The sequence below is a fragment of the Ursus maritimus genome, unplaced genomic scaffold (genome assembly GCF_017311325.1).
Source record: "Ursus maritimus isolate PB19 unplaced genomic scaffold, ASM1731132v1 scaffold_5, whole genome shotgun sequence".
In the NCBI taxonomy this organism is placed as follows: Eukaryota; Metazoa; Chordata; class Mammalia; order Carnivora; family Ursidae; genus Ursus; species Ursus maritimus.
In genome coordinates, this window is record NW_024426663.1 from 28,774,207 (window position 1) to 28,801,697 (window position 27,491).

At 41.3% G+C, this 27,491-nt stretch overlaps 1 protein-coding gene and 1 long non-coding RNA gene across 2 annotated transcripts in view; one reads left to right on the plus strand and one right to left on the minus strand.

The window, feature by feature from the left end:
* The window catches only part of LHFPL2 (LHFPL tetraspan subfamily member 2), a 151,078-nt gene extending 133,615 nt beyond the window's left edge, over window positions 1-17,463 (plus strand). The window contains exon 5 of the mRNA XM_040622149.1: window positions 13,396-17,463. Coding sequence (XP_040478083.1) covers window positions 13,396-13,652 — 257 coding nt within the window. The 3' untranslated portion in view covers window positions 13,653-17,463. The remainder of the gene's footprint in view (window positions 1-13,395) is intronic.
* LOC103681457 lies at window positions 2,753-18,686 on the minus strand. The gene is made up of 3 exons (XR_005832458.1): window positions 18,005-18,686; window positions 3,898-3,967; window positions 2,753-3,562 (listed from the first exon to the last, which is right to left on the minus strand). It is a non-coding gene; the product is annotated as an uncharacterized LOC103681457 (long non-coding RNA).
* Between the last annotated feature and the right edge of the window lie 8,805 nt (window positions 18,687-27,491).

Here is a 27,491-nt window from a genome sequence, read left to right on the forward strand (position 1 = left end):
CATCAACGTCTAGTAACCCCCTGGTAAAATCTGAAGACTGCAGGCATGTGGAACAGCAGGCGAGAATTAAACATCAGGTCAAGGAGCTTTTATGGGATGCCTACTAAGTGCAAAGACCTGTAGACTCAGGTCTCCAGTTTCTTGGGTTTCTGCTCCCCAGCCGTATTAGAGAGCCATTGTTTCATAAACTGTACCCTAGAGAGGCAAAAAAATACATATAAATCACTGTATATGAACGGAACAGAGAACTCAACCATGTCATTAGATTAAAAAAACTACTCCCTAAAAGCAGGTGGACCAAGCATTAATTTGAGTAAATCCAGGGAATGGGATCTGTTTTTAAAGACTCAGTTGGAAGGTCTAGAAGAAAATTGCAAATTCTCTTAAAATCCGATATAGCAGTTGATATGCAAATAAAATGTAGAAAGCGGTTTGCCATGGTAACCACTTAATTATAGATGTAAATGATCATGGAGCCATGGATGATGTATGTTCAAATTCCACGAACAAATAATCACTTAAGTATGGCTCTGCATACTTACAGAGCAGTCGGGCACTCGCTTTCAAGCGCGTACCGCATGGCTAGTGCTCTAAGCCGTGACGCCACCTGAAAAGTAGCCTGCAGCCTGTGCAGAGCTGTGCCACAGCACAGCAGCCAGACTTACGAGTTCAGTGACTGTATGCGGGCTTTAGTAAATGTCCAGGACTCTCTCTCTTTTTTCCTCTTTTATTTTTTTAAAAAGATTTTTTATTTATTAGCTAGCACACACGCACAAGCAGGGAGCTGGGCAGAGGGAGAGGGAGAAGCAGACTCCCCACTGAGCAGGGAGCCCAGTGCGGGGCTCCATCCCAGGACCCTGGCATCACCACCTAAGCCGAAATCAAGAGTCAGACACTTAACCAACTGAGCCACCCAGGCACCCCCAAGAATCACTCTCTTTTTTAAAAGATAGATCCTAGTCCTAGTGAAACCTAAAATAAACACTGAGAATACAAAGCCAGCATTAAAAATTTCAAACCGAATGCACAGTTGCTGTGTGTTGGGAATTTTGAGGCCAACGTCAGGATCCTGTGTTGAAAAGACGCCTGCCGCAGTGGACGAGTTACTTAACATTATCTAGACCCTAAGACTTCAGCAGGCAAGAAATTTACTTACTGTCCTAAAAATTGCTAGCTCAAAAATTAATTTTTTTCACTTGTCTTTTACTCTGCTGTACACTGCATTTTATTTATTTTGGAAGTTTATTTTGAATGATCAGTGTAGTTTGGTTACAGTCAGCAGAAGCTCGCTCTTAATCTTTCATGTTGGATGAATAATTTATCAAGAAAATATTTCATATTTTTTTCCCAGTTGCATGTAGTTTAAAAAATAGCTTCTCAGGGGCGCCTGGGTGGCACAGCGGTTAAGCGTCTGCCTTCGGTTCAGGGCGTGATCCCGGCGTTATGGGATCGAGCCCCACATCAGGCTCCTCCGCTATGAGCCTGCTTCTTCCTCTCCCACTCCCCCTGCTTGTGTTCCCTCTCTCGCTGGCTGTCTCTATCTCTGTCAAATAAATAAATAAAATATAAAAAAAAAAGAAATAGCTTCTCAAAAAAAAAAATAGCTTCTCACTTGGAATGAGAAGAAAACTGTATCACTAATTCACAGGAAGGGATAATCTGGCTAAATTAGTTTGTTAGGATGCATTTTTAACTGTTAAGAGTTAAAGCTTTAGAAACTGCCAGTGAAGTAATTTGCATATAAACATGAATCTTGCTGAGAAAGACTTCAGGAGGCTCCAGCAGGGGAGAAACTGCAGCTTTCTTATAGATTGTTTCTCTGTATATTTTAAGGGCATCAGACAATTCTTAATTGATGGCCACTAATTCTGAGTATTTCTAACAGAAACTTCCTCTGGGGGCCTTGGTTGTAAAGTTTTTTTTGTCAACTGTGCTCTGATTATCTTCCGAAGATTTCTCTTTCTGTCGCTCTGTCATCCGCTATCCACCCCCGACCCTGGAAAAGTATTTTTCTTGCCAATTATAATTCCCTGTGTGTTTTTAGTAGGAAACCAGTACCATACTAGATTCTTCTGGGGACATGGTGTGAGCATTAATACAAACTTCTTTAAAAAATTGACACCCGATCCTTCACTTTTTTTCTCCTTCCCTTCAGAAAATCTTGTTGGTTAAAAACCTCTGTTATTAATCATGTACGAAGATGATGCGTGGATATAATCTGCTCAGCAAAGGCACTGGTATCAGCCAAAAACCCTTTTGATTACCAGTGAACCCTTTGACCTCCAGTTCCTGATCTGCCTATCAAAGCAGAGTTATTAAATGTCAGAGTTGGGCCCAGTCTGGCTTGTCCATAAACAGAATTTTAAAATGAGGTGCAGCGAGAGCAAGTTTAGATTCTGGATTCCAAAGAGACATTATTCAAAAGAGCCTTCTTCCTCTTCAGTCTTTTACTTGCTTCTTAGGAAAGGTGTCCCCAGCCTGACACAGGCAACCTCTGCCCTCCTTCCCCCAACTCCTCAGAGGGGCCTCTTGCCAGCAGTTACTGAATGAATTCTGGTCCACTCTGCTGAGGTGGACCAGCCGTCCACAGCAAAAAGGAGAGAGACAGGGACAATGCAGTGAGATTTCATTGAGCTGAGTGTATTCCGTTTGAAGAACAGATTACATCCTTCACTGCTTTTGTGTTAAAATATCCTTTTATGAAAGGATGAGGAAAGGAGGTGATGGTTTTCAGTGTCCTTATATCAGCAAAATAAAAATACTGACCTTCCAGTAATTTTTCTGGCTATCGTACTAGTGTGTGAGGTCTAGAAGTGTGGGAACCACTGTTCTAGAATGTAAGCAAGGTACAAATTGTCTTTTTCACATTTCTATCTCTGCTGTTCAGAATGGGCCCTGCTACATACAGAAGTCCTCAGTAAATGTATGTTCATTGATAAAAACATGATCTATGTTACAATGATCTGTACTAGCACAGCTATAAATTTCTAGGTGTCTGGAGAAGAGGAAACTCTTTACCGGTGCTGCTAAGCCTCAATCCTGACATGACCTCTGCCCTCTCAGGGTATAAATAGATTAATGGAGCCACTACCCAAAGAACTAATAAGAATCATTTCCGAACTGGCAAGCACTAATTTGGGCTTTTGAATAAATTAACGGGCAAGTGATGTCAAAGGTACAGATTAACCAAAGGTGGCAGTTCTTGGGCAGAAATCCTTGATTCATGTTACAACTAATACTTTATTACTTCTATTTATAAATACTATCCAAGTACCCCTGACTCTGAATGGCGAACTTGACATTTTCGTACTGAGGATAGTGGCCTGCCTGGCATATGAGAAGTCAGGCAGACTGGAATACCATTGCTAGCTGGCGTTGCAACTTGGCAGGCGTGAGCCCGGGACTCTCCTTGGGTGGGGGGAAGGGCCCTGAGAGCCCCCATCTTGGTGTCTGCAGTTGTCCTGAGCAAGATGTCATGCCAGCCAGGTGCCGCAGACTGAGGGTGACATCCCGGCATGCAGTGAGACAAGCAGATCTCTTGCAAACACGTGATGACTTACACCTAGGGTGCACAGGTAATGGCACAAGGATGCAGGATTAGGAGGAGAGCAGGAGAGACAAAGATCAGCAGCTGTGTTCTACGAATTAAGAAAAGCCACTTGAAGGGGGTGAGATGGTTGCAGTGGCCTGACCTGCTGGAGGTGGGTGTAATTTGGGGCCTGTCTGGGAATGCCGTCAGTGCTGTGTTTTGTCTCATCAGCTGTCCTGCGAAGAACACAGGATACGTTTGCTTGTGGACGGCATTATTGTTTTAGGTGGGTGTGCAATTTTAGACAATTCCCAGTCATACAGAATCTCAGAGCAAAGACGAAAATGTGTGTGGATCACATGGCTTACGTTTCTTCCCTCTAGTCCGATAGGTTTCAGGTTTGCTTGCAGTCTTCCGCTCACACGGGTTTTGCACATCCTGCAGAAGAGGACATCATAGCAAACCTGAAATTGTTCTGACCTGTTTACTAGGTTTTCTTTCTAGAAGTTTCTTTAGCCAGGGGCAGCCATGCCACAGTGGCATCTATATTGCAGTGAGGAGGATGGTGACAGAGTGTAATGAAAGAGAAGGTGTGGATAGAACTTCTTTATTTGTGGCTGTCTTGCTGTGGCGTTAGCAAACCAGCCTAAATGAACAATAGGTGACCCTTTATTTTGGTGCGGCCTTCCCTCCCTCTTGCCCTCCCCCTGCAGCACTCCTGTGGTTTTCTCACTTGATGAGTGCTCCTCCTCATCTGCTCTCTCACCTCTTGTAGGAATAAGTAAGCCAGCTTTGAGTCCATCCCCATCTCCCCTCTTGGGCCGGACAGATGCTTTTGTCTTAGAAGCTCTGGTTTGCATGAAGCGGCAGCAGTCGAGCACAGTGGCTCCCGAGTGGAGTCTGGGGCCAGACCGCCTAGATTTGAGTCCCGGCTCCAGCACTCGTTAGCTGTGGGGCCCTACCGCATCCCCACAGGCTTCAGTTTCCTCATCTGTCCGGTGATAATGTTAATAGTACCAACCTCATATGATGGTGAAAAGGACTGAATGAACTCAATTCCAAGTGCTTCCCCAGTGCCTGGCACATTGTAGTGCTCAGTAAGCGGCAGTGGTTGCCATTGTTATTCTAAGTTATTCTAACCTTAAAAAGTTCTAATCATCTGTATAAACTTCCACCTTTGAAGTACTAGTCGTGAATGTATAAAATCGGGGGAAGATGTGTGTAGCTTTAGCTCCATTTCATCTTTACTTGCAATCTAGCATTTTTGCCCTAGAAGACCTTCCCAAAAGGTTCTTGTGAAGACATCAAGACTAGAAAGAAAGCAAGAATCAGAAATGACATGTGAAGTTGGCCAACAGCACAGCCTGCGTAGAGGACTGTGGCTTAGGCACGCGGTGTAGACTTGGGATAGGGACGGAGACGTAGAAGCCGAGCAATAGGGAACAAACAACACACTTCTTACCGCTCTTACAAGTTCACAGTTGAAGGCGCATCCATCTGAGCTCAAACAAGTGCTGTTCTTTTATGGGACAAAAGCGTATTATGTCACAGTTAAGACTTCTATTTTTTACTATCACTGTTCTGTATAGTTTTCCAGATGGTTAGCCCTGTACTTGCTCCTTAGGATTTCATAGGTAAAAATTTTAAATAAAAATGACATTGCTTCTTCCTTGTAAGAGTAGAGAGAACCTGGTTTCACCTTGTGTTGTGACTGAGAATGACCCTACAGGATGTCTCACAAAGCCCCTGCGCGTGAAGAGTGTATAGGTTCACAGCATGGTGACTGGGAAGAGACCAGCAGGACGGCAAATTCAGTGGGCGGGAACTGGATGTGTCTGGTGAGGTCTGCCTTCCTCAAAGCATGGTATGTTCGCCTGCGGTCCTGTGAAAGAGAAGTGTCCCCACCTAACAACAGTCGGTGCCCTACCCGTAGCTATTAAGGACTGCCAAAATGACTTCCAGCTGTCAGCATGAAAGGTGACTTGGGGGAAATTAAAATTTAGACAGAAGAGATCAGTAAATGTACAGATAAATGTTAACCAGCATCCCTGCGTTTGTTGTCAACCACTCTGGACATCAACTGTTCTACTAACATGATGGCCCCAGACTTAGAGGTGAATAGCTAACCGGGTATTCCTGGCCTGGAGTGCAGACGACGCCCGCCAGATGCCCATGTGTGACGCTGCCTTCAGGGCTGCTGATGGGAGGGGGCCTTTCCTGCGCCGTACAGTAGTTCTGCATCCTCTGCCTTCAGTGCTGGCACGTTCTGGTGTCTTTCCATTGTCCAGGCTCCTGCTGCTTCTGGTTACTACCCTTACCTCTTTTGCAGACCGCCTCGGTCCATCTCCTCCTTCATTTACCCTTGTACCTCTCGGCTTTCTGTCACCTGCCACCTTCCTGACTTCTCCAGGTTTATCCCTGCACTGCTCCCCTCCCAGCTGGTGTCCTGGAAAGGTCCCACAGGTCAGCTACAGTCTGTCTTTTTAGCTGTCCTCACTCCAGCCAGCCAGAGTTGGAAACAAGTTCAGAGTTTTGAGGCTAAACTAAGGCTGGTCTCTAGATAACTGAAAATTTATTTAATTGACTTAATACTTTTCTCTTTGTCTTCTCCCAAAGAGCATCATTTTCTAGAGCTAGAAAGGAGGTTTTCAGTGCTTGCAGTCACGTCCCATGGTTTGGACCTTGTGTGGGTTTCATTAGTAAGTATGGCTGTTGTTCTGTTAGCAGAAATTGCCAGCCAACTCCCGAGATTCATTTTATCGAGTGAAGCTTTTTCCTCCAACCATTTAAAAAACTTGGCAAGTACGTTCCAGTGGTTTCCTTTAAAATGTAACATCTGCATCACAGCACCCTGTCTTTTCATTCACCCAGCAAATATTACTGAGCACCCATTACATGTCTTACATTGTTCTAAGCAGTCGGGATCCATAAAGAATAAGCTGGCAAGGTTCTTTCTTCTCATGGAGTTTACACTGAAGATGGTGGAGACAGACTATAAACTAAGTTACTTAGTATATTAAAAGGTGGTTGGTACTGGGGAAGAAAAAAAAGGTGTAGCCAGGGTAAGAGAGGTTAGGTATGCTGGGATAAGAGGACAAGTTATAATGTTAAATAGGGTAGTCATGGTAGGAGTCAGAACAGATTTAAAGACTTGCTGGAGATAAAAGAGGTAGCCATATGGGTAATCAGGAAGAGCTTTGCAGGCCCAGGGAACAGTTAGAATGAAGGCCTTGTTCATAGAGTAATGTGGGCTCTGAGACAGAGGAATCAAAAATTATTCTAAGGTTTCTGGCCTGAGTGGGTGTAAGAATTGAACTCCCATTTGTTGATAGGAAGTCCACGGGGCAAAGACAAGACTGTGGAGAGTGGCAGTCAGGAATTAGATTTGGACATAATTTTCAAGTACCTTGTTAGACATCCAAGTGGAGGCCAAGTAGGCAATTGGAGATACAGACCTGGAGATCAGAGTGCGGGAGATGTCAGCCTCGAGTATTTAAAGCTGTGGGACCAAGTGAGATCAGTAAGGAGAAACAGACGGGACAAAGGATTGAGCCCTGGGCACTCCAATGTTAAGATATTGGAAAGTTAATGACAGCAAAGGACACTGAGAAGGAAAAGCTAATATGGCTTCCCACCTGGAACACTGGTGGATGGTGTCTAAACTACTTGCAAGGAGGACTGTCCTGTCTTACTTTTCCTCTAATCCTGTACTGTCGGTACTTTTTTTGGACTTGCTGATTGACAGTACCACTCCCAAAAAGCCTGGAGTGCACTCTGAGTTGTGTCCCAGAATGGGGCTGGGATACTGGACGCCAGTCACTCTTTTGTCTGATTTGCCTTCCTTCCTGTTAGATGGCTGCAAGGCTGTGGTGGCAGGGGCAGCCTCCTGGCATGTTGCCTTAGTGAACTCAGCTGGGTCAACAAAAACTGGGGTGCCTGGAAGCTAGGTCCCCATCCCAGAGCTCTGAGTCACAGGGTAGACCCGAAGGGGACAAACATGGGGTCTCCTGCTGGGTTCCTAAATGAGTCAGTGGCTATTTCATGAACTCTTGACCTTTGTTATCCGACGTTAACTATGACACACCCATCAGGTTTATGGTAAATGCTAAGACAAAATTGTGATGTATACTAAGATAAATCAAGTTTTCTGCCCTCAAGGGGCTCAGAATCCTACCAGGGTACTGCTCTACTCAGGGCTGAGTATAATGACTGGCACTTAGGTAACTCAGTAAATGGTTGTTGAACAAGACTACAAAACAGCGTGACGAAGAGCTGAAGAGGGACAGGGTAGTGGAAGCACACAGAGAAGACCATTCTGGCAGCACGTGGTGACAGATGTTTCCGTGGAGGTGAAACTTGGGTGAGGGGGGGATATTTCCAGGTAGATGAGTACCCAAGGGGTCAGCATGAGTAAGAGTCCCTTGTTCAGGGAATGGTGGTGTGTGGAGTGTGACCAGATTCCTTGAGTATTACTGGACTAAAAGTGTTTAAAGCCTGTGAAACCCCACAACAACCCACTCGTAACCCTGTCGTAGCCACTCACCGCTGTGCCCAGGACAAACACGTGGTACATACACTCAGGGGACTCCCCTCACAAATTACCCAACTGGAACCCAGAGTTACCAAAAGCTACTAAGCCTGCTGTCAACTGTCTGCTGTGTACTGACTGAGATAGGTGAGGCTATCTCACAACTTCAGAATGAGCTGCTCGATTATAATCCAGTGGAGGCCAAGTGTTGTGTCCCTCACCAGGAGCTTCTCCACAGGTCGACAGGAGCAGTAGCAGCTGGCCTTTTTTTCTTCATGTCCTTAAAAAAGTGCTTTGCAAACTGAGGTCTAGTCAGTCTTTGCTATTTAGTCTGAAAGCCTGTCTGATGAGGAAACAGGAACATCATGTCCAAAGGTCCATTTGTTCTTCTTTGGAACAGGAGCCAGCCTTTAGTTCTCACGTTTTCAGGGCAGGAAAAATGGCCTTCTTCTGTACAAATGGTGGGTGACCCACAAAAGACAAGAAACCTTGAGTCCATTCCCTTGGCCAGCCCGTGGTGAAAGTGACAGTTGTGTGGTTGACCTGGAGGGAAGGAGGTGATGCTTGAACAGCCAGGAAAACACTGTCAAACAGCCATGGAGCCTTCCTCGTTCCCTTCACAGACTGAAGAGCTGTGGTTCACACTGGGCTGCCCCCATTCCTGGCATCTCATGAAGCTTGAGATGGTCAGCTGCAAACCAAGTAAAGTATGATTGTATTCAGGAACTCCTGGTCTTTATAAAATTGGGGCCTTGGCAGGATCATGGAGATGTTTATCTTTCTACCTCAGGGTTTTGCTTAAAACTTAGATTTGATAACATCATTTCATTCCAGGGTAGTAGCAAGAAAATTACCTACGATGTACAATTTTGTGGTTGGCCTAATCGCGGCAGGCAGTAGATGCGGACCACAAAGCAAGAGGACTGAAACTTTTCTTGCTGCATCGCATCGTGTTTTAGCACCTTCTCAGTTTCAGACACTGGAAATGCTTGCTATGACAGGACGTAGTTTCTGCCCTTTTGGAGCTCACGAAGTCTAATTGTTTAAGCCCACACCACATGCTTAGGTTGCCCACAGAGACTGAAGATTGCTGTGCAGCAAGATGGAACTGCTGGGAGTCTGGGGTTGAGTCTGAAAGCTCCATCCAGGCAGGGGAAAATGTTACTAAAACAGCCCAGAGACACGGTGGGCGCTGCGTGGTGATAGCTGGTGCCCAGCTCATCACGAGCGCGCCAGGACCATGTGGCCAGCCTCACCGAGATCGTCAGAGCTCTGTCTCCAGCCCTGGGGTGGCACTGCAGGTACACCAAGTAACTAACCATCAGTTCTTCATTTCTTTCTTTCCCAGATAAGGTTGAGTCATCCCCAGGTGACCCCATGATGAGCAGATGGTACCTTCTGGAGTACCATCTTAGCAAGTGGAGCCACAGCAGAAGTTATCACTGCTCGGAGTCCCTTACTTTTCCTTTGGTGGTGCCTGTTTCCTTTGGTTGCTAGCCAGTATCATTCTCCCTGCTTAGCTTCCTCCCAGCTAGACCAACCATTGCTTAATCAGACACGTGGGAAGAGATGCCAGTCAGAAAAGCCGAGGCCTACTGGCCTAGTCACTTACTTACTCTATCAATGTCCACAAAACACACATATATGCCCCCCTCCCAAAACAATAATGCATTAGGGCAAGGTGGTGGAAAGACCCCAGAGACCACTCACTATAGGCTGGCCTAACTTCAGAAACTTCTTTTTTAATAGCTACACAGGAAGATCAGACCATTTTCTGGCTTGGCTTCTATGTGAAATTCAATCCAGAGCACACTTCGCCTTCCATTTGATTTCTAGCTGTAACCCACAAGCATGCTGAGTCCGTGGGTATACTCCAAACCGAGGACCAGAAAAACCATGCTAAGTTTGCAGCAGACGTGGTATGTCTGACTATATTCTTATGCCAGTTGTCTTACATGCCTATTTAAGACTTTAATTTTGTCTCATTAGTTGGTGTCATTCATCCTGTTTGGAATTCAGGGCATAAGTTTGCTTCTAAACACTGGGATTCAGAGGCCTGGAACAGGACGGTGTGACAGGCTAAACCAGCCCGCTAAGAGTCTCTCTTTCCTTTCTTGCTGACACATTTCGTTCTCATTGATTGGTATCTGTCAAGTTATTTTACTGGTTTTCACGGGGAGGCACCGGGGTTTGGAGAAATTTTATTATGGGTTTAACTATGTTCCAAGCACTGGCTTGAGTACTGGCTTTAGAGTGGTAAATATATAATACAAAAATCCCTGCCCTGATGGAGTTTCAGGTCTAGGGTGGAAAAGGATAACAGTTAAAAGAAGTAAAATAGGCTGAACTCTAGGACAGTCCATTTTTATAACCAAAAATCATCAAATAGTGAAAGTTTCATGTGACTCAAAGAAGTCTATTCTGTGTTCGTTATTGCTAGGAGAAATCAAGGAAAGGAGGGAGGGAGGTGGTTGGAATTTTGAGTGGACTGGAAGGCCACACGCACAGGGTGGCATGTGCATGTAGCCTAAGCTGTGTGGAAGGAAAGCACTGCGGGTGAGGGGAACAGCAGGTGTGCAGGCCCGAGCACGGCTGGGACGTGTGCCCAAGGAGGAGCCGTCTGGCTGGTGAGGCTGGAGTAGAGTACGCATGGGTGAGAAAGGCAGAGGTGAGTCTGAATACGTGATAGGGAGCCAGATTATTGGGCCTTGAAGGCCAAAGAGAAAGCTGGATTTTATCCTGAGATGGGGAACTGTGATGGGTTTTTTTCCTCACTTTTACTAAGAAGCAAAAAGAATCTTTTCAGGTAGTGTTTTATGACTAAGGAATGCTTATTAGGGCCCAGGCTGGAGTCAGGATGTTGTGAGGACTAACTGTGGCAGTCACTGGAGAGGCAACCTGAATTGTTAAACTTACTGGAATTTCTTCGGTAGAGAGCCTTTGTCTAAATACTAGAGAGATGAAAAATGGGATTTTTAAATTTTTATTTTTGCTCACCTGAAGGCCTACTGTTCTCTTTCTCTCATTGAGGCGTACATCCTGCATTTTCATGGCATCAGTTGTGTTCATGACAACTCTGATGAGTGCTGGGAGGAGAGGTGACCAGCCAGGGCAAGGTAGACAGTGGCAGTTTCCATCCTCTGACACACTGACCCTCTGAGAATTTGGATAAGGCACTCTTGGTGTTGGTGGAGGCTGGCTGCCTGTGGATTCGGCACAGATCCCATCCCGTGGGGCTTGCAGACATACCCTAGCCCCCTGAGGTCATGACCTGAGCTGAAGGCAGACGCTTAACTGACTGAGCCACCAGGCGCCCAACACCTGGAACTTTTAGAGGGAGAAGCAGCTAATGCTCCCTTGCCGGGGAGAGGCACTAGAGCTTGGCCGTAGAGGCGGCGTGCCGGAGAGCGCCTCCGAATCCTTACGGAAGTCCAGTGAGGCCACCTCACTGTTTCCACGGTGGTAACTGAGGACCTGAGGGAGGAGACTACCAGACGGCTGTCTACCTCGGGGGAGGTTTCCTAGGGACGGAGATGGGGATTAATCAGGCCTTATCATAGGCCTTAGAGAGAGAGAAGAATTAGCTCAGTAGATTGAGATCTCCCCAGCAGAGTAAGATATGTTCAGATGGAGAACAGATTATTCTTCCAAGGGTATTAAATTGTAGCTTGGGTTCTCTCCCTCCCCAAATTATTACACCTTTCAAAACATATATACCCTCAAAACGGACCTCATTTGCTTATTCATAAAAGTGGTAAACTTTAAACTGTGCTTGTGTTTATATATGAGAGAGGTCCGCCAGAGGCTTTAACCTATTATCAGTTGCTAGTCTGTGTTCCAGTTTTGTTACAGCTGTTACGGACGTATAAAGTATTTTTTAAACACTTCAATAATCCACAGTCACTTTGAGGTAAGGATTAGCCAGTTGTACAAAAGGTGAAGAATCATAACCAGACAAGTTAAGAGACCTCTCTAAGGTCACCCAGCTCATAAATGGCAAGAGCCTGGATTCAGACCTTGATGGTACCCTTACCTCAGAGCTCTTAATTACTAACCAGCCCACCTCTTAACTTAGCAAGTCTTTGCTAAACCCTTGCATATTCCAGAGTACCAACACATTCTCCACTGGCAGTCTTACTCTTGGGGGAATTAGCTCCATGCTCCCAGTCATTTCTAACAGCACCTCCCTGGAATGACTCGGTGAGGTGTCTTTCACTTCTAACCCTGGAGTGCATTTCCCTGCCCCCTGCCCAGCACTCTGACCTATGCAGAAATAAAGGGTTGCAAGGTTAGAAAGACTTCTTTTTTGAAGCACTCTTCTTCAGACAGTGAACACATGAACCACTTCCCTGTATTCCAGCCTTGTTAGAAAGTCCCCTAAGGCCTCCAGAGCAGAACAATGGGATTCATTTGCAAAGTAGGGAAAATCAGATCCGAACTGTTCTAGGAGCACTGGCAAGAAGATGCCATCGTAAGATGAAGACCACTATGAAACACTGTCTTTGATCATCCGTCAATTCAGTCCTGTTCTTTTTATGGGAGAGTTCCTGTAAATGACTTAGAAGTTTTCGTGTGTAGAGAACTTCAGTAAAGGTAGGACAAGAGAATTTAGAACCATGATTAAATTTTGAGGTTAAAATTGCCTAAAAAACAGCTTCTGGGGGTATGAAGTTAGCAATCTTGATGTATATTAGGTATCATTTTGCAGAGAATACCGTCTTTCTCCTGCCACATAAAATAAAGCCATCCTCTTGCAGCTGTTCCAACACAAAAGCAGCCATGGTCTACAGCCAAATGGGCATAGGGTACATTCCAATAAAACTTTTATTTACAGGGGTGCCTGGATGGCTCAGGTTGTGACCCTAGGGTCCTGGGATCAGGTCCTGCATCAGGCTCCTTGCTCAGTGGGGAGCCTGCTTCTCCCTCTGCGCCCCCCCCCCCAGCTTGCGCTCTCTCTCACTCACGCTCTCTCAAATAAAATCTTAAAAACAAACTTCACAGAGCCAAGTCCACGTTTGAGCTAGTTGGCCAGCCTCTGCCTTAGACCAAAAGGGAAATGCTCACTGTAATAAGAGTTGTGAGAAGAAATAGTAACAAGTTTAATGTTGCTTTTCTAGAAGAGAAATTATTAATGGATTCACATTCCAACATATACAAAGGAGGCGAGATCTGTCTCTAGGGAAGTGATGGTCTTTCTTGATCAGATCAGATGAGTTGCATGACACAGTCCCAGTGCTCCTACAACACAGATGCCGCAGCCCAAAGCAGGACATGAGTAGCAGTGACAGCCGTGTGTGAAGCCAGGGGGGTTTCACCTGTTTCCTCTTCTGCCTTGCAGGCTTGTTCCTTATCCTGGGTCTGATCCTCTACCCCGCTGGCTGGGGCTGCCAGAAGGCCATAGGCTACTGCGGACACTATGCATCGGCCTACAAACCCGGAGACTGCTCCTTGGGCTGGGCCTTCTACACCGCCATCGGAGGCACAGTCCTCACCTTCGTCTGTGCCGTCTTCTCCGCACAAGCAGAAATCGCAACCTCCAGTGACAAGGTACAGGAAGAAATCGAGGAGGGGAAAAACCTTATCTGCCTCCTCTAGTTTGGAAGACACACAAATGCCATTTTTTTCTGTGTGACCTTGTGAAACAGTACCCCTCTGGTTCCATCGTCTGAGTCAAGTGAAGAACTAGCCTTTATCTACAAAAGCCTACATTCCACGGCGCCAAGCCTTAACAGGACCAGTGCGAGGCAACATCCAGCTAAGTGACTGCACTCAGGGGCCAGAGTTCAAACTGTCAGAGATGGAATATGAAACTACTGTGTGAACCCTGACACGTAGTTGACAAGTCTGTCTGACTCCATCTTCGCCAAGGCTCCTGAAGGATCATGATCTAAACCATTACGGGAGCAGCTCTTCTGGTAACAGGAGGCTGTGAGCTAGACTGCAGGCTGTTCTGAGATGTATTTCTGCCACAAGGTTCGTGCCTGTAAGCATCACTGCCTCGGAATGAGGTTTTGGGGTTGGTGTTTTTGTCCCTCCTAGTTCTTGAGACTAAAATGAAGACTGTGTACTTACTGGGGATAGGTTATGTGCTCGAGGGAGTAAGACACTGCTTCTTACGACCAAAGGGGCCAGAAGGTCAGTGTGGAATCTGACTGTGGGACTTCCTCTAGGCTGAATTCCAGGGTAAGGTTGGATCAGTGAACTGCCCCTCCAAGATTTTATTAATCTGAGTAAGGAAAGAATAAGGACCTATATGATCATGGGAATAAGAGTAGCAAATCCTGCTAGTGAAGACAAATTCATTCCACTGCCCAGCAGTCAGGCTAGCACCAGTATTGGCCCAGTCCCCTCTTCTAAAGGAGATCCCATGTTTTTCTCCTAGGGTTAGGATTGAGCTTTGACTGCCAAAGGAAACCTCACCCTGGTTCCTCATTCCAGGAACAGAGGTCTCCAAGCCAACTGTGGCTCACTCTGATGTTCACTGGGAGAACTTGCCAGAATCTCAGCACTTGTGGGGAGACCTTTTCCCACTGTTTGGTAACCATGTGTAACCATGTGGTAGTTAGCTGTATTTTCAACCCCAGCAGCAACAGAATGACCTTTTTTGCGGGAAAAAAAAAGTTAAGTTTCTCCAGTTACTAGTGGTGTTCCTGAAAGCAAACTGAAAGAACATTAAAATTACTTCAGTGGGTGAGTTGCAGCAAGCCTTCATACCCAGAGAAGCACAGAGTAGAAATTTAATGCAAAAATGAAAGCTAGATCAAGCCCATACCACCTGCCTATGTCTGTTTACAAAAAGAACGAAACACCACTATTAAAAAGGATTCAGGACCTTATAATCTAGTTTCTATAAATTGCCAATAAAATTCAGAAAAATAGTATTAGCAACCGCCTCAAATTTACTTTGGACTGATCTCAGTGGCAAGAACCTAGCTGGGTATTACCTGAAGCTTCAGAATTACAGGATGACAGAAACACTCCTTCACACTATAAGCAAGTGGAGTGGACCTATGAGATTTCTGGAAGAATTAAAAGTATAGGTCTGTTTGGGCTTCTGAATCTGTTCACTTGAGAGCTTACTTTGTTTTGAAAACTTAACAAATAATGGCTTGCACCTTCTTTGGGTTAAGGTATTATATGCTAAGTGCCACCAGGCATAGAAACCTGATTCGGGTTTTACAACAGTGCCCGAAGTGAATCATCTCCAGGCTGAGTCTAAAACCATGCCTTGCTGCAAACAAGTTGCTTTGTATGTAGATGGAATGGAGCAACTCAAGTTTTATTCCCTTCTGGCCTTTGGTCTATACCACAAACCATCTTATCACACAGATGCAGAGCTAAGGGCAAGAGGAGTGGTGGTGTAGAACCAGGCCTTCAGCAGTTCACCATTCTTAGACCAAAGTTCAGAATAAGCAAGATTTAAGTCCTACAACTTTTTTTTTGAAAAGAGAAGGGGTAAATAGTTCTCCTCCTAGCAGCTTACTGTACAGGCGCAGGAAGCATTAGCCCTCTCTCTAACACCACACAGAAAGAGGTTCTGGAAGCCAGTGGACAGGGCTCCTGTCCCTGCCGTGTATTTTTATGCTCTAATTAACTCCCAATGCCTACAGTAACTACTTTTTAAACCCTGGCAGTAATTTTCATTCAAAAAAAACAGCGGGGGGGGGGTCCCCTTTCATCAGCAGGTTCGCTCTACTGTTTTTTTTACTGTACAAAATCAGTGTTCGGAAATGGGTTCTCTAACTCCCTTTTTACAGACAGGTTAAAGTCCTAAGCCCTGAGGACCTTCCGAGAATGTCCACCATCTTTACTACCTGAAAGGTGGGGACATCTATCTCTAGGACACCCTGATAAACAGTAGTCACAAGTGAAAATGTTACTTCAAGAAATTCACTTGACAGTGTTTTTATTCCATTAGTCTGCTACAGATGACAAAGCCTGCACACACACACACACACACACACATCACCCCAAACCACTAAAAACTACTTAAACACTGAATAAGCAAAGCAGAGGTGGAATTTCTGTAGCAGAGACAGAGTAAGAACTAATGCTGGGCCTTTTAAACCGTCAGTCCATTAGCCAGGCTTTGGGAAAAATGAAACCTTAAAATCATGCTAGTCTACACCAAAACTGTACAGCTGTTTAAAAACCACTGAAGATGAGGAATGTATTAGAAATATATTAAACAATTGGACTGATCATTGACCCACATTTTCCTAATAAATATCAGTCACCTAATCACCTCAGTCCAAAAATCTAATACACCTGAACCATTACTACTACCAGAAAAGTCTTATTTATTTTTGCCTGCATTTGCGCTTAAAGTTTTGCGATGGGCTGGGCTTCTCAATGAACTCCAAGAAGGCAGAAATACTTGCGTTGAATTCTGTGGATTTTTTAAACCTGTGTGCTAATTCAACAATGTTACATTAATTGTGTAAGGGTTTTTGTATAGTTTTCAAACATCTGTGGTGTAATGATCTTTGTTAAACATGTAAAGTGCCATAGTCTTTTTTTTATGTGTAGCATATTTAAAATAATAGATTATATGTATATTATACATACACAGGTCTGTGTGAAAGATGTGCAATAACAAAGGTGTATGTAGGTTTTGTTTTTTTGGAAACTGGACAGGAGTCAGAACAGGGATTGTTTCTGTTTTGGCAAAGGAGAGTTAAACATTTTTGCCTTCATGGCCTAGTCATTAACCCATAACAATTTAAATGCTACACAAACCGATGTGAAGAAAAGACTGGTATGAAATCATTTATTCCTGGGTCTAAATTAATCACTAGATTTACGTGAAAATTAAGCCAGCATCAGGCCCAGTTAATAATGCTAGTCTTTTATGTGAAATGTGAAGCTGCCACGTTGCCTTTTCTGTTAGTGCAAAAACTAGTAGCTGGTACATAATCACTAAGGAGCTTTCTCTTAACATGCTTTGATAGACCACGTTAATGCTAGACCACTATTTAAGGGCTGATCTCACACCTTAGCCATAAGAGTCTGGCTTAGAACAGACCTCTCTGTGCAATAACATGTGGCCACTAGAAATCCCTGGCCTGCGTTTGTATTTGGGCAGTGATGACTCCCAAGGGCCAAAAGAGTTAAAGGCATGACCGGGATTTCTTCGGAGACTGTGGTGAAACTCCTTCCAAGGCTGGGGGGTCATTAGGTGCTTTGGAGGAACTCAGCCTCACTTGCTATTCAGTAGCCACTTGAGCCAAACAGAAAACTGTATTTACCGCTAATGGACTCAATTTGAGCCTTCAAATTTATGGTTATCCTATTATATTGTAAACTAATACGTTGTTTGTCTAGCATTGATTAGGTTCCTGTGCATATGTATTTCACAACGCCCTCCCCTCCCCAGATCAGAATTAAACCAGATTTTGGAAACTCATTCTGATTTTTTCAAGTCTGTTAGTTTCAACAACTGTCAAGCAAACACCTACCAGTCAACTTTTACTTTAAACACTAACTTATTATTAATGATAGGGGGAAAATGTTGAGGTTTTTTTAACTATACCATTCATTAGTCACATATATATCTCTACCTTAGGTTGACTTTAACTTCGAGATTAAGTACCTATTTCTTTCTTGGAGAAGCATCAACATAAATGAGGGGGGGAACTCTCAAATATTATACAAATATCTTAATTTTACAGTAAATTTAAGAAATACGAAAACGTTTCCAACACTTTTCAAAAAAACATGTATAATAATGACAAGAAAGTCAGTTGAAGGGTACAGTCTCTTCCAACAAAAATACCGAAATTAAAAGCCAGTCGTGGGGCAGGTGCACACCCACCTTTCCTGAAGGTAATCCTGCCCATAGAAAGCCTCATCAAGAAGCAGAATTCTCCTTCAGAAATTCAAAGATGACAATAATAACACTTCTCATAAACTCTCACTCAACTCTGCATATCCCATGAGGCACTTACCTGATAGAATAAACAAAAATGGCTCTTTCACCGGCCCGCGACAGCTGAAACTACTTTTATGCTTTGGCTTCTAAAGATACCTGACATTTGCTAAGTCTCTAAACAAAAATTAAAAACTGACAAAATTATCCAAATCACAAAAGAAAAAAATTTCCAAAAAAATTAGGATCTAGGTAGTCCAAACAAAATTGGAAATTTTCACTTGCTTTTTCAGTTATCACATCTTCAATCCAAAAGAGAAAGGACCCTGGCTTTACATGTCAGCGGAGGCTGGAAAACCCTCACATGTGCTTCCCATTTCATCCTTAGTTTTTACTTGGCAGTTTTGCTACTGGATCAGCTTCCCATGATTGATCTTCCTGGAACACTGCATTCATCTTACTCCTAGCTCTCCTTAAAAAGTCTTTCCTTAACATAAAACCACTTAAGAACAGTCTTGACTATTGAAAAATTGGACATTTTAAGTGGGTTATTTCAGTAGTTTGCATTAATTCACTACCTTTTCAACTCTCAACACTAAAGAATAACAGCATCAAAGCCAATGTTTAGCTTACTCTTAAAAGCAGCAAGAACCAATAATTGCCTTTATTTCAGAGTCCCTATCAGCTGCTTAATCATTGGCTGGGGCCATCTAGCTGCTGTCCCTACTGCTATCATCTTCCTTGCAGCTTCTTCCTCACCCTGGAGCGTTCTGCGAGATGAGTCTTTAAGCTGTGAACTGCTCATTTTGCTGAGGTACACAGGATGTAGATAAAAGCGTAAATAAGTAAGAGGAAGCAGTAAAACCACATGGGAAGGAAAAGTCAATCAAGTAACATGTAGATATTAGCAGCTCTTCGGCTTTTTATAGTCAAATATCCTGAAAAATCTAACACCTAGAGGCAAGCAGTCAACCAAGTGCCTATGAAGGAAACCACTATGACCTAATCTCAAAAGAAGAAAGCCTCAATTAAGGCAGGTGATGGTGAAGACCAGGAGATGAATCAGGTATGCTTTGGAAAAAGAACGGACAGTTAGGTGACTAGTTAGAAGCTGGGGGGAGTTGGGGGTGGGAGGGGAGGAAAGAAGAGGAGCTTGGGCAGACTGGGTGGGAAGTGATGGTATCACCAACATCAGAAATTAAAGAGGAGCAGAAACAGCATAAAGTGGAAAGCTTCGGCTTAGGTTGCCAAAAGTCCTGTGTGCAGCCAGGAATATACTGTGAAGACCAGGTTAGACAAAGAGATTCGGAAATGACAGACAACAACAGTTCTGAATTACTGTGTACTTTCTATGTGCACATACTGTGGTAAGCACTTCATTTATTCATCAAAACCCCATGAACAGAAAATTATCCTCATGTTATAGATTGTTACTCAAGTAACTGAACTAAACGGAATTTGCCCTAGGTTAAAAGCTAGTAAGTGGCAAAGCCAAGGCTCAAAGATGGGTTTGACATCCAAGTCTATATTCTCAAACAGTGACAGTTTCCTTGTACCTAAAATGTACATGATGAAAAGGAGGCCAATACGAATCCTGGGGGAACACCAACATGTCTGCATAGTTAAATCTTAGAATAACTTCTAAGCACAACTCCAAAAGACCACACCATAAGATGACAACTGATGAAAACTGCTCTCTCCTCCCTTTGAGAGAAAGACCTGGTAGTTTTTCTTACCTTTGATGGTGACACCCTGTCTCAACTCACTCAATCCTGAAAAGTACCACTAAAAATTCATCAGGATATATGACTGTGGTTAAACAGATGATGCTTTGATAATTATTATTTTACTATAAATAATCTATCATCCAGGGTAAGCAGCTATTATTAGCTAAAAAGCCTATTTTAGTAGTTAACCTAATAAGGATTTGACTTCAACTAAAGTTTCTCCAAACACACACACAAATGCCAAAGACCATTTGGTAATGGTACAGCAGGTACTCACCCGCACGCAGGGCTAGGCCTTGGTGTAGAGACTTCAAATACATGCTGTGATTTTTTTTCTTGGGTACTGATATTTTTCCTAGGGTCCACTGTCCCTAAAGGATGGATATGAATTATGGATATGAATTATGAATCTGGAAAGATGGAAAGGAAACAGTTGGAGAGAAGTGATACCATGGTACCATGGGGCAGAGGCAGCCCCATATGTAGCAGGAGTCATGGGTCTAGCTGCCCCTTCACCACGGCTCACTGAATGACTAGGATAATCTACTCGTCTATAAAAATGGGGCCCATAATAGAAATTACATCATAGGTTTGGTGTGAGGATTAAGTGATATATTAAAGCAGTTAGTACACTCTCTGGTATAAAGTCCTCAATAAGTTACTAGAAGAAAATTAAGAGAATGTTCTGTCTGCCCAGACTGTCATTTAATCTTAAGAGTTAATGCTAAAAACTTGTGAAGAATAACATAACTTGTTGTTAAAACCAATCTAATTTTACCGAGAGAGGGTCACTGGATTGGCTACCTGAGGCCACCATTTCTTTTTCCATCCTAATCATCTTTAACTTAGTGCTTTCAGGAAGAGGAAGATTTCTCTGTGGATGCAGTATACGTGGTCAATCCTATTTAGCAAAACCAAAAAGATAAATAGGTTAGTGTTGACTTAGCCCATCATCTATGGGACACCAGAATCTAACAAAACAAACCTGATTATTTGTCAAGACCTACTGGTAGCAAAGACTTTAGAAAAGGAACATGCAATGTTGGCAGAGTGTGGATAGAGAAGACATTTCAGACAATACTGATGGGGCATAAGTTGATAAAATTTTCTGGAACAGTTTGGCAGTGCAAATCAAAGGTCTTTAAAAATATGCTTGTTTGGGCACCTGGCTGGCACAGTCGGTAGAGCATGTGACTCAATCTTGGAGTTGTAAGTTCAAGCCCCACACTGGGGGTAGAGTTTACTTTAAAAAAAATAACTTAAGTTTTGACCCAGCAATTTGTCCTAAAGAAGTAACAAAAGGCTAGGCCCCCAAACTTAGGAACAATACATTCTCTGATAAATTATTAATACAAAAACATGAAAATCAGAACTTATTGGAGTAACAAGAAATAACAAAACAATTAACAAAATGGCAATAAGTATATAACTATCAATAATTACTTTAAATGTAAATGGACTCAATTCTTCTCAAAAGACATAATAGTGGCTGAATGTTGGATTAAAAAAACAAGACCGAACTTTATGCTGTCTAGAAGAGATTCAGTTCAGATCTAATGGCACACACAGATTGAAAGTGAAGGTATAAAAATATCTCTCATGTAAAAATAACCAAAAGAAAACTGGATTAATAATACTTACATGAGACAGAATAGACTTTAAAATAAAGACAGTAAAAAAAGACAAAGAAGGGCATTACATAATGATAAATGGGTCAATCCAACAAGATGACATAATATTTATAAATATTTATGCACCCAACACACGAGCATCTAAATATATAAAGCAAATATTAACAGATCTAAAGGGAAAGAGAGACAAAACAACACAATGAAATATAATAATAGTAGGACATTATAGTAGGACATTCAATGAATAGATCATCCAGACAGAAAATCATTAGGTAAACACTGGTCTTGAACGATACATTAGACCAGATGGATATTAGACTAGATATATACAGAGCATTCCATCTAAAAGCAGCAGCAAACATTCTTCTCAAGTGCACATGAAACATTCTCCAGGACATAACATATGTAAGGTTACAAAAACAATTCTTAATAAATTTAAGAGAATAATTCATATCAGGCATCTTTTCCAACCATAATGGTATGAAACTAGAAACCAATTACAAGAATAAAACTGGAAATTTACAAAAATGTGGAGATTAAACATGCAACTGTGAACAACCAATGGGTCAATAAAATCAAAAGAGAAATCAAAGATACATTGAGATAAACAAAAGTGCAAACACAACACACCAAAAAGTATGTGATGCAGCAAAAAGAGTTCTGAGAGAGGCTCATAGTAATACAGGCCTACCTTAAGAAACACAAAAACCTCAAATGATCTAATTTCATACCTCAAAGAACTAGAAAAAGAAGAACAAGCAAAGCCCAAAGTTAGAAGAAGGAAAAAATAACAGAGAAGAAATAAATGAAAAAAAGACTAAAAACAAGAGAAAAGATCAATGGAACTAAGAACTGGTTGTTTCAAAATATAAACATAAATTGACAAACCTTTAGCTAGACTTATCAAGGAAAAAAGAGCACTCAAAAAGAATCAGAAGACTTTAAAAAGATACCTCAGAAATACAAAAGATGTTGAGACTATTAAAAACAATTATATGCAAATAAAATGGATAACCTAGAAAAAATGGATAAATTCCTAGTGACATACAACCCTCCAACACTGAATCATGAAAAAACAGAGTCTGAATAGACTGATTACTAGTAAGGAGAGTGCATCAGTGATCAAAACCTCCAACAAATCAAAGGGTAGGACCAGATGGCTTTATGGGGAATTCTACGTAACATTCAAAGAATTAATACCAATCATTCTCAAACTCTTCAAAAAAAACTGAAAAGGAGAGAATAATTCCAAACTCATTTTATGAGGCCAGCATTACCCTAATGAGTATCAGATAAGGACACCACAAGAAAAGAAAATTACAGGACAAAATCCCTGATAAACGTAAATGCAAAAGTCATCAAAAAATACTAGGAAACCAAATTTAACAATACATTAAAAGAATCATAAACCTTGATCAAGTAAGATTTATTCCAGGGATGCAAGGATGGTTCAACCACCACAAATCAATCTCATACACCACATGAACAAAATGAATGATAAAAATCATATGATCATCTCAATAGATGCAGAAAAATTTTTTTCACAAAATTCAACATTCATTTATGATAAAAACTCTCAACAAAGTGAGTACAGAGGGAATATACCCTCTACAATAAAGGTGATAATATGACGAGGTGTTATATGACAAGCCCACAGCTAACACCATATTCAATAGTGAAAAGCTAGAAGCTTTTCCTCTAAGTTCAGGAATAAGACAAGGATGCCACTCTCACCATTTTTATTCGAAACACTATTGGAAATTTTATCCAATGCAAGAAGGCAAGAAAAAGAAACAAAGATACCCAAACTGGAAAGGAAGAAATAAAACTGTCACTATCTGTGGGTGACATTTTATATACAGAAAACCCTGAAGAGTTCACAGAAAAATGTTAGAATACATGAATTCAGTAAAATTTCAGGATACAAAGTTAACATACAAAAGATCTGTTATGCTTCTATACACTAACGACAATCTGTCACAGAAGAGGTCAAGGAAACAATCCCATTTACAATTGCATCAAAAAGACTAAAATAAGACATTGATGAAAGAAACCAGAGATGACACAAACAAATGGAAAGATATTTTCTGCTCACAGATTAGAAGAATTAATAATGCTAAAATGTCCATAGTAGGGGTGCCTGGGTGGCTCAGTTGGTTAAGTGTCTGCCTTTGGCTCAGGTCATGATCCCAGGGTCCTGGGATCAAGCCCCACATGGGGCCCCCTGCTCAGTGGGGCATCTGCTTTTTCCTCTCCCTCTGCCCTGCCCCCTGTTCATGCTCACTCACTCTCTCTCAAATAAAATCTTTTAAAAAAATAAAATGTCCATACTACTCAAAGCCATCTACAGACTCAGTGCAATCCCTATCAAAATTCAAATAGCATTTTTCAAAGAAATAAATAGGAAAGTCTGTATGGAACCACAAAAGACTCTGAATAACTAAAGAAAACCCAAGAACAAAACTGGAGGCATCACACTCCCTGATTTCAAACTATATTACAAAGCTATAGAAATCAAAACAGTATGATATTAGCCTAAAAGCAGACAGATCAATAGAACACAACAGAAAGCCCGGAAATAAACCCACATATACATGGCCAATTGATCTATGACAAAAGAGGCAAAAATATAAATGGGGAAAGAACAGTCTCTTCAATAAATGGTGTTGGGAAAACTGGACAGCCACATGCGAAAGAATGAAACTGGACCACTATTTTACACCATACACAAAAGTTAATGGATTAGAGAAGTGAATCTAAGACCTGAAACCATAAAACTCCTAGAAGAAAACATTGGTGGTAAGCTCCTTCACATCGACCTTGGCAATGATGTTTTGAATCTGACTCCAAAAGAAAAGGCAATAAAGCAAAAATAAACAAGCGGGACTACATCAAACTAAAAGGCCTGTGCACAGCAAAGGAAATCATCAGCAAAATGAAAAGGCAACCTACTGAATGGGAGAAAATATCTGCAATATGTGCATTTGGAATATTGGAATATTACTCAGCCTCCACCCCCCAAATGGAATCTTACCATTGCAATATCATTTATGGACCTGGAAGACATTATGCTAAGTGAATTAAATCAGAGAAAGACAAATACTCTATGATCTCACTTATATGCAGAATCTAAAAGAAAACCTTTTTTTCAAAACAAAATAAACAATATAACCCAAGCTCATAGATACAGAGAACGGACTGGTGGTTGCCAGAGGAGGGTAGAGAGGGTAAGTGAAATGGTGAAGGGAGTCAAAAGATAGAAACTTCCAGCATTAATATAAGTAAGGCATGGGGATGTCATGTACAGCATGGTGACTGCAGTTAATAACACTGTACTGAATATTTGAAAGTTGCTAAGAGAATAAATCTTAAATATCCTCATCACAAGGAAAAAAGTTTTGTAACTATGTATGGTGATGGATGGTAATTAGACTTAGTGTGGTGATCATTTCACAGTGTACACAAATACTGAATCATTATGTTGTAATGAAACTAATGTTATATGTCAATTTTACCTCAATAAAATTTTCATTAAAAAATAACATGATACATGCATATAAGGGTAGCTATACAGGTATTAAATGTTATAGAAATATATTAAGAATATGAAAAAAGTTCAACATATATTCATATCATAGTTGAAAAAAGATTACAAACCACTTAAATTCTTTTAAAAGTAATAGGAAACCAACTCAAGATAGCTCCGAGAGAAAACAGAGTAAGAGTATTACTGGGACAATGGGATGAAATATGGGTGAGCTGCTGGGCATCATACAGGAAATGGAAAGCCATTAGGATATTTTTTATGTACTTCATCCTCCTTGTGCATTTTTATCATTTAATGAGCAAAGTGTAAGCCTGCTATGGCTAGATGACATCTTGTACCAGGGTGCTCTTAAGGGGCCCAAAGAGATGAGGCTAGTGAGAGTCAGATAAACATCCCCAGAGGACCTAGGACAAGAATGCGGAAGGGAAACTTATTTTTCAATTTGAGGATAAAAGTTGTCTTCCTAGAAAATTAATAGAAACATATAAGCCAAATTTTAATAGCAGTTATTTATTGGTATAAAATTATGAGCAACTTCTTCTTTTGCTTATAAGTATTTTCTAAAATTTATGTTCAAGTGTGTATTAATTTCATAAATTTTAGAAGCTTACTATCAGGCCATTATGACGTAATGCTAAATGAGAGAAAATAGAGTTTAAAAATCCACATTGTTTATATCCCTTAATTCTATAAAAAAATGTATGAATAGAAAAAGGATGGAAAAATACAATAAAACACCGGCACTGACAGACAAACCTAGATGACAGAATTACATACTATTTTTTTCTCATTCATTATTTTCCAATTATTTTCTAACAGGTATATATGACTTTCAAACTAGAAAAAATTTCAGGAATGTCTATGACCAATGGGCTGAGTTTTTTGTGTAGACTATAATATTGTAGGAACTACTCTGACCAGATAAAAGACAGCGATTTTTGGCCGAAGGAACAGCTGAAGAATACCATAAACTGCCACCAGTAACAACTACTCGCAACTGTGATTTACCTTAAGAGTCACCACCGACCTACAAAATACTAAATGAGTTCTGGAGGAATTCTAGGATTACATGTTAGGGCTCTAACTAACTAAAGAATTAAAAAATAAAATTTGCATGCTATGATTCTATAAATTGTAACTGTATAGAGAAAATAATATTCAGAGTAATCTTATACAAGTTTATGAAACATTACTAGGTTGAAGAGGATTAACTATTTTTTATCCTATTAGAGAAAAGATAAAATGGGCTTCAGTGGCAGGAAGGTTTTAACTATATCATCAGCCATACAAGCCCAGAAAGATATAAGCTGATGGGGCACCTGGCTGGCTCAGTCCGCAGAGCATGCCACTCTTGATGTCCGGCTCCTAAGTTTGAGTCCTACACGGGGTGTAGCCATCACTTAAGTAAATAAAAAAAACCTAAAATTAAAAAAAAAAAAGATAACCTGAAAAATAAATCAAGAGTTAGATAAACATAAAATTTAACACTCATTGCACTGCTACATGGTAGCTCCCATCTCCCCTGCCATTTGAAAATATAAACAGAGAGAGCTAAAGAAAATTCTACAGGTTGAAGGCTTTGTCTCACCAAAACCACAAAGTTAAATTGTAAATATGAAACTGATAGGAAGGGTAAGAACACTAGGGAAGGGTCTTTCCCTATTTTCCTAGAATCTTTACAGATATTTATCTAGTACAGATCAGTGGCAATGTCTGGCTTAGAAAATTTCTATAGATTTCTTTCTAGCTATCTATGTACTATGACAAAGCTCTAGATAGAGTAAGGTTTTAAAACACCCATCAATACAAAAAGCACGCTGTTTTATAAAATGTACCCTAAAATTCTAGTGGAAATACTTTACTTTCCATAATATTTAACCACTGAGATGTAACTTTTTAGTTTAATAAACAAGTATTTAAAACAACTCTAATGTTTACAATATATTATTCTACTCTTGATAAATTTATACTATGGTACTTGAAAATCTATCAAAGTAAGGCTTCTTTTATTTTTAACCATTATTTTTACATTAACCACTTTTATTTCACTTCTACAGGTCTTAATCACATGGAATCAAAAAAATCCCTCTAAACATTTTCCTTCAAGGAAAAATGGAAGGAAATACAGTGAAATGGTGTCTGACAGCCACGGTAATTCTAACAGGGGGAAATGTGCAAAACTGTAACAAACTCCATATAAACAGTTAGAACATAGATTTTTTACCAGTAAAGACATAAAATTAAATGCTAATGTGTCAGCATTTTCAGGAAAAGATATAGCAATAACTATAAAAGCATTATCCTACTACAAATAAATTACAGGAACAACTAGTAAACTCAATTTCACATAAATTCCCCATAAAATGTAAACCATACACATTAGCTCAACATGATTTATAGATGATATACCCAATGAAAATCCAAACTCACTTTTTAGATAACACCCAGAAAATTTAAAATGCTCTTCCTATTTTAACACATATTTCTCAAGATAAGATTCACCACGAACATTTTAGATTTTTACATCCTCTTTAGATAACCCAAGTGAAAAATCCAACAATACACAAATAGGTACGTTCATCAGTACATAAAGCAACAACAGATAGCTAGGTTAGGAAACAGAACACAAGTTCAAGCTAGTCAATACAATACTAGTACAGA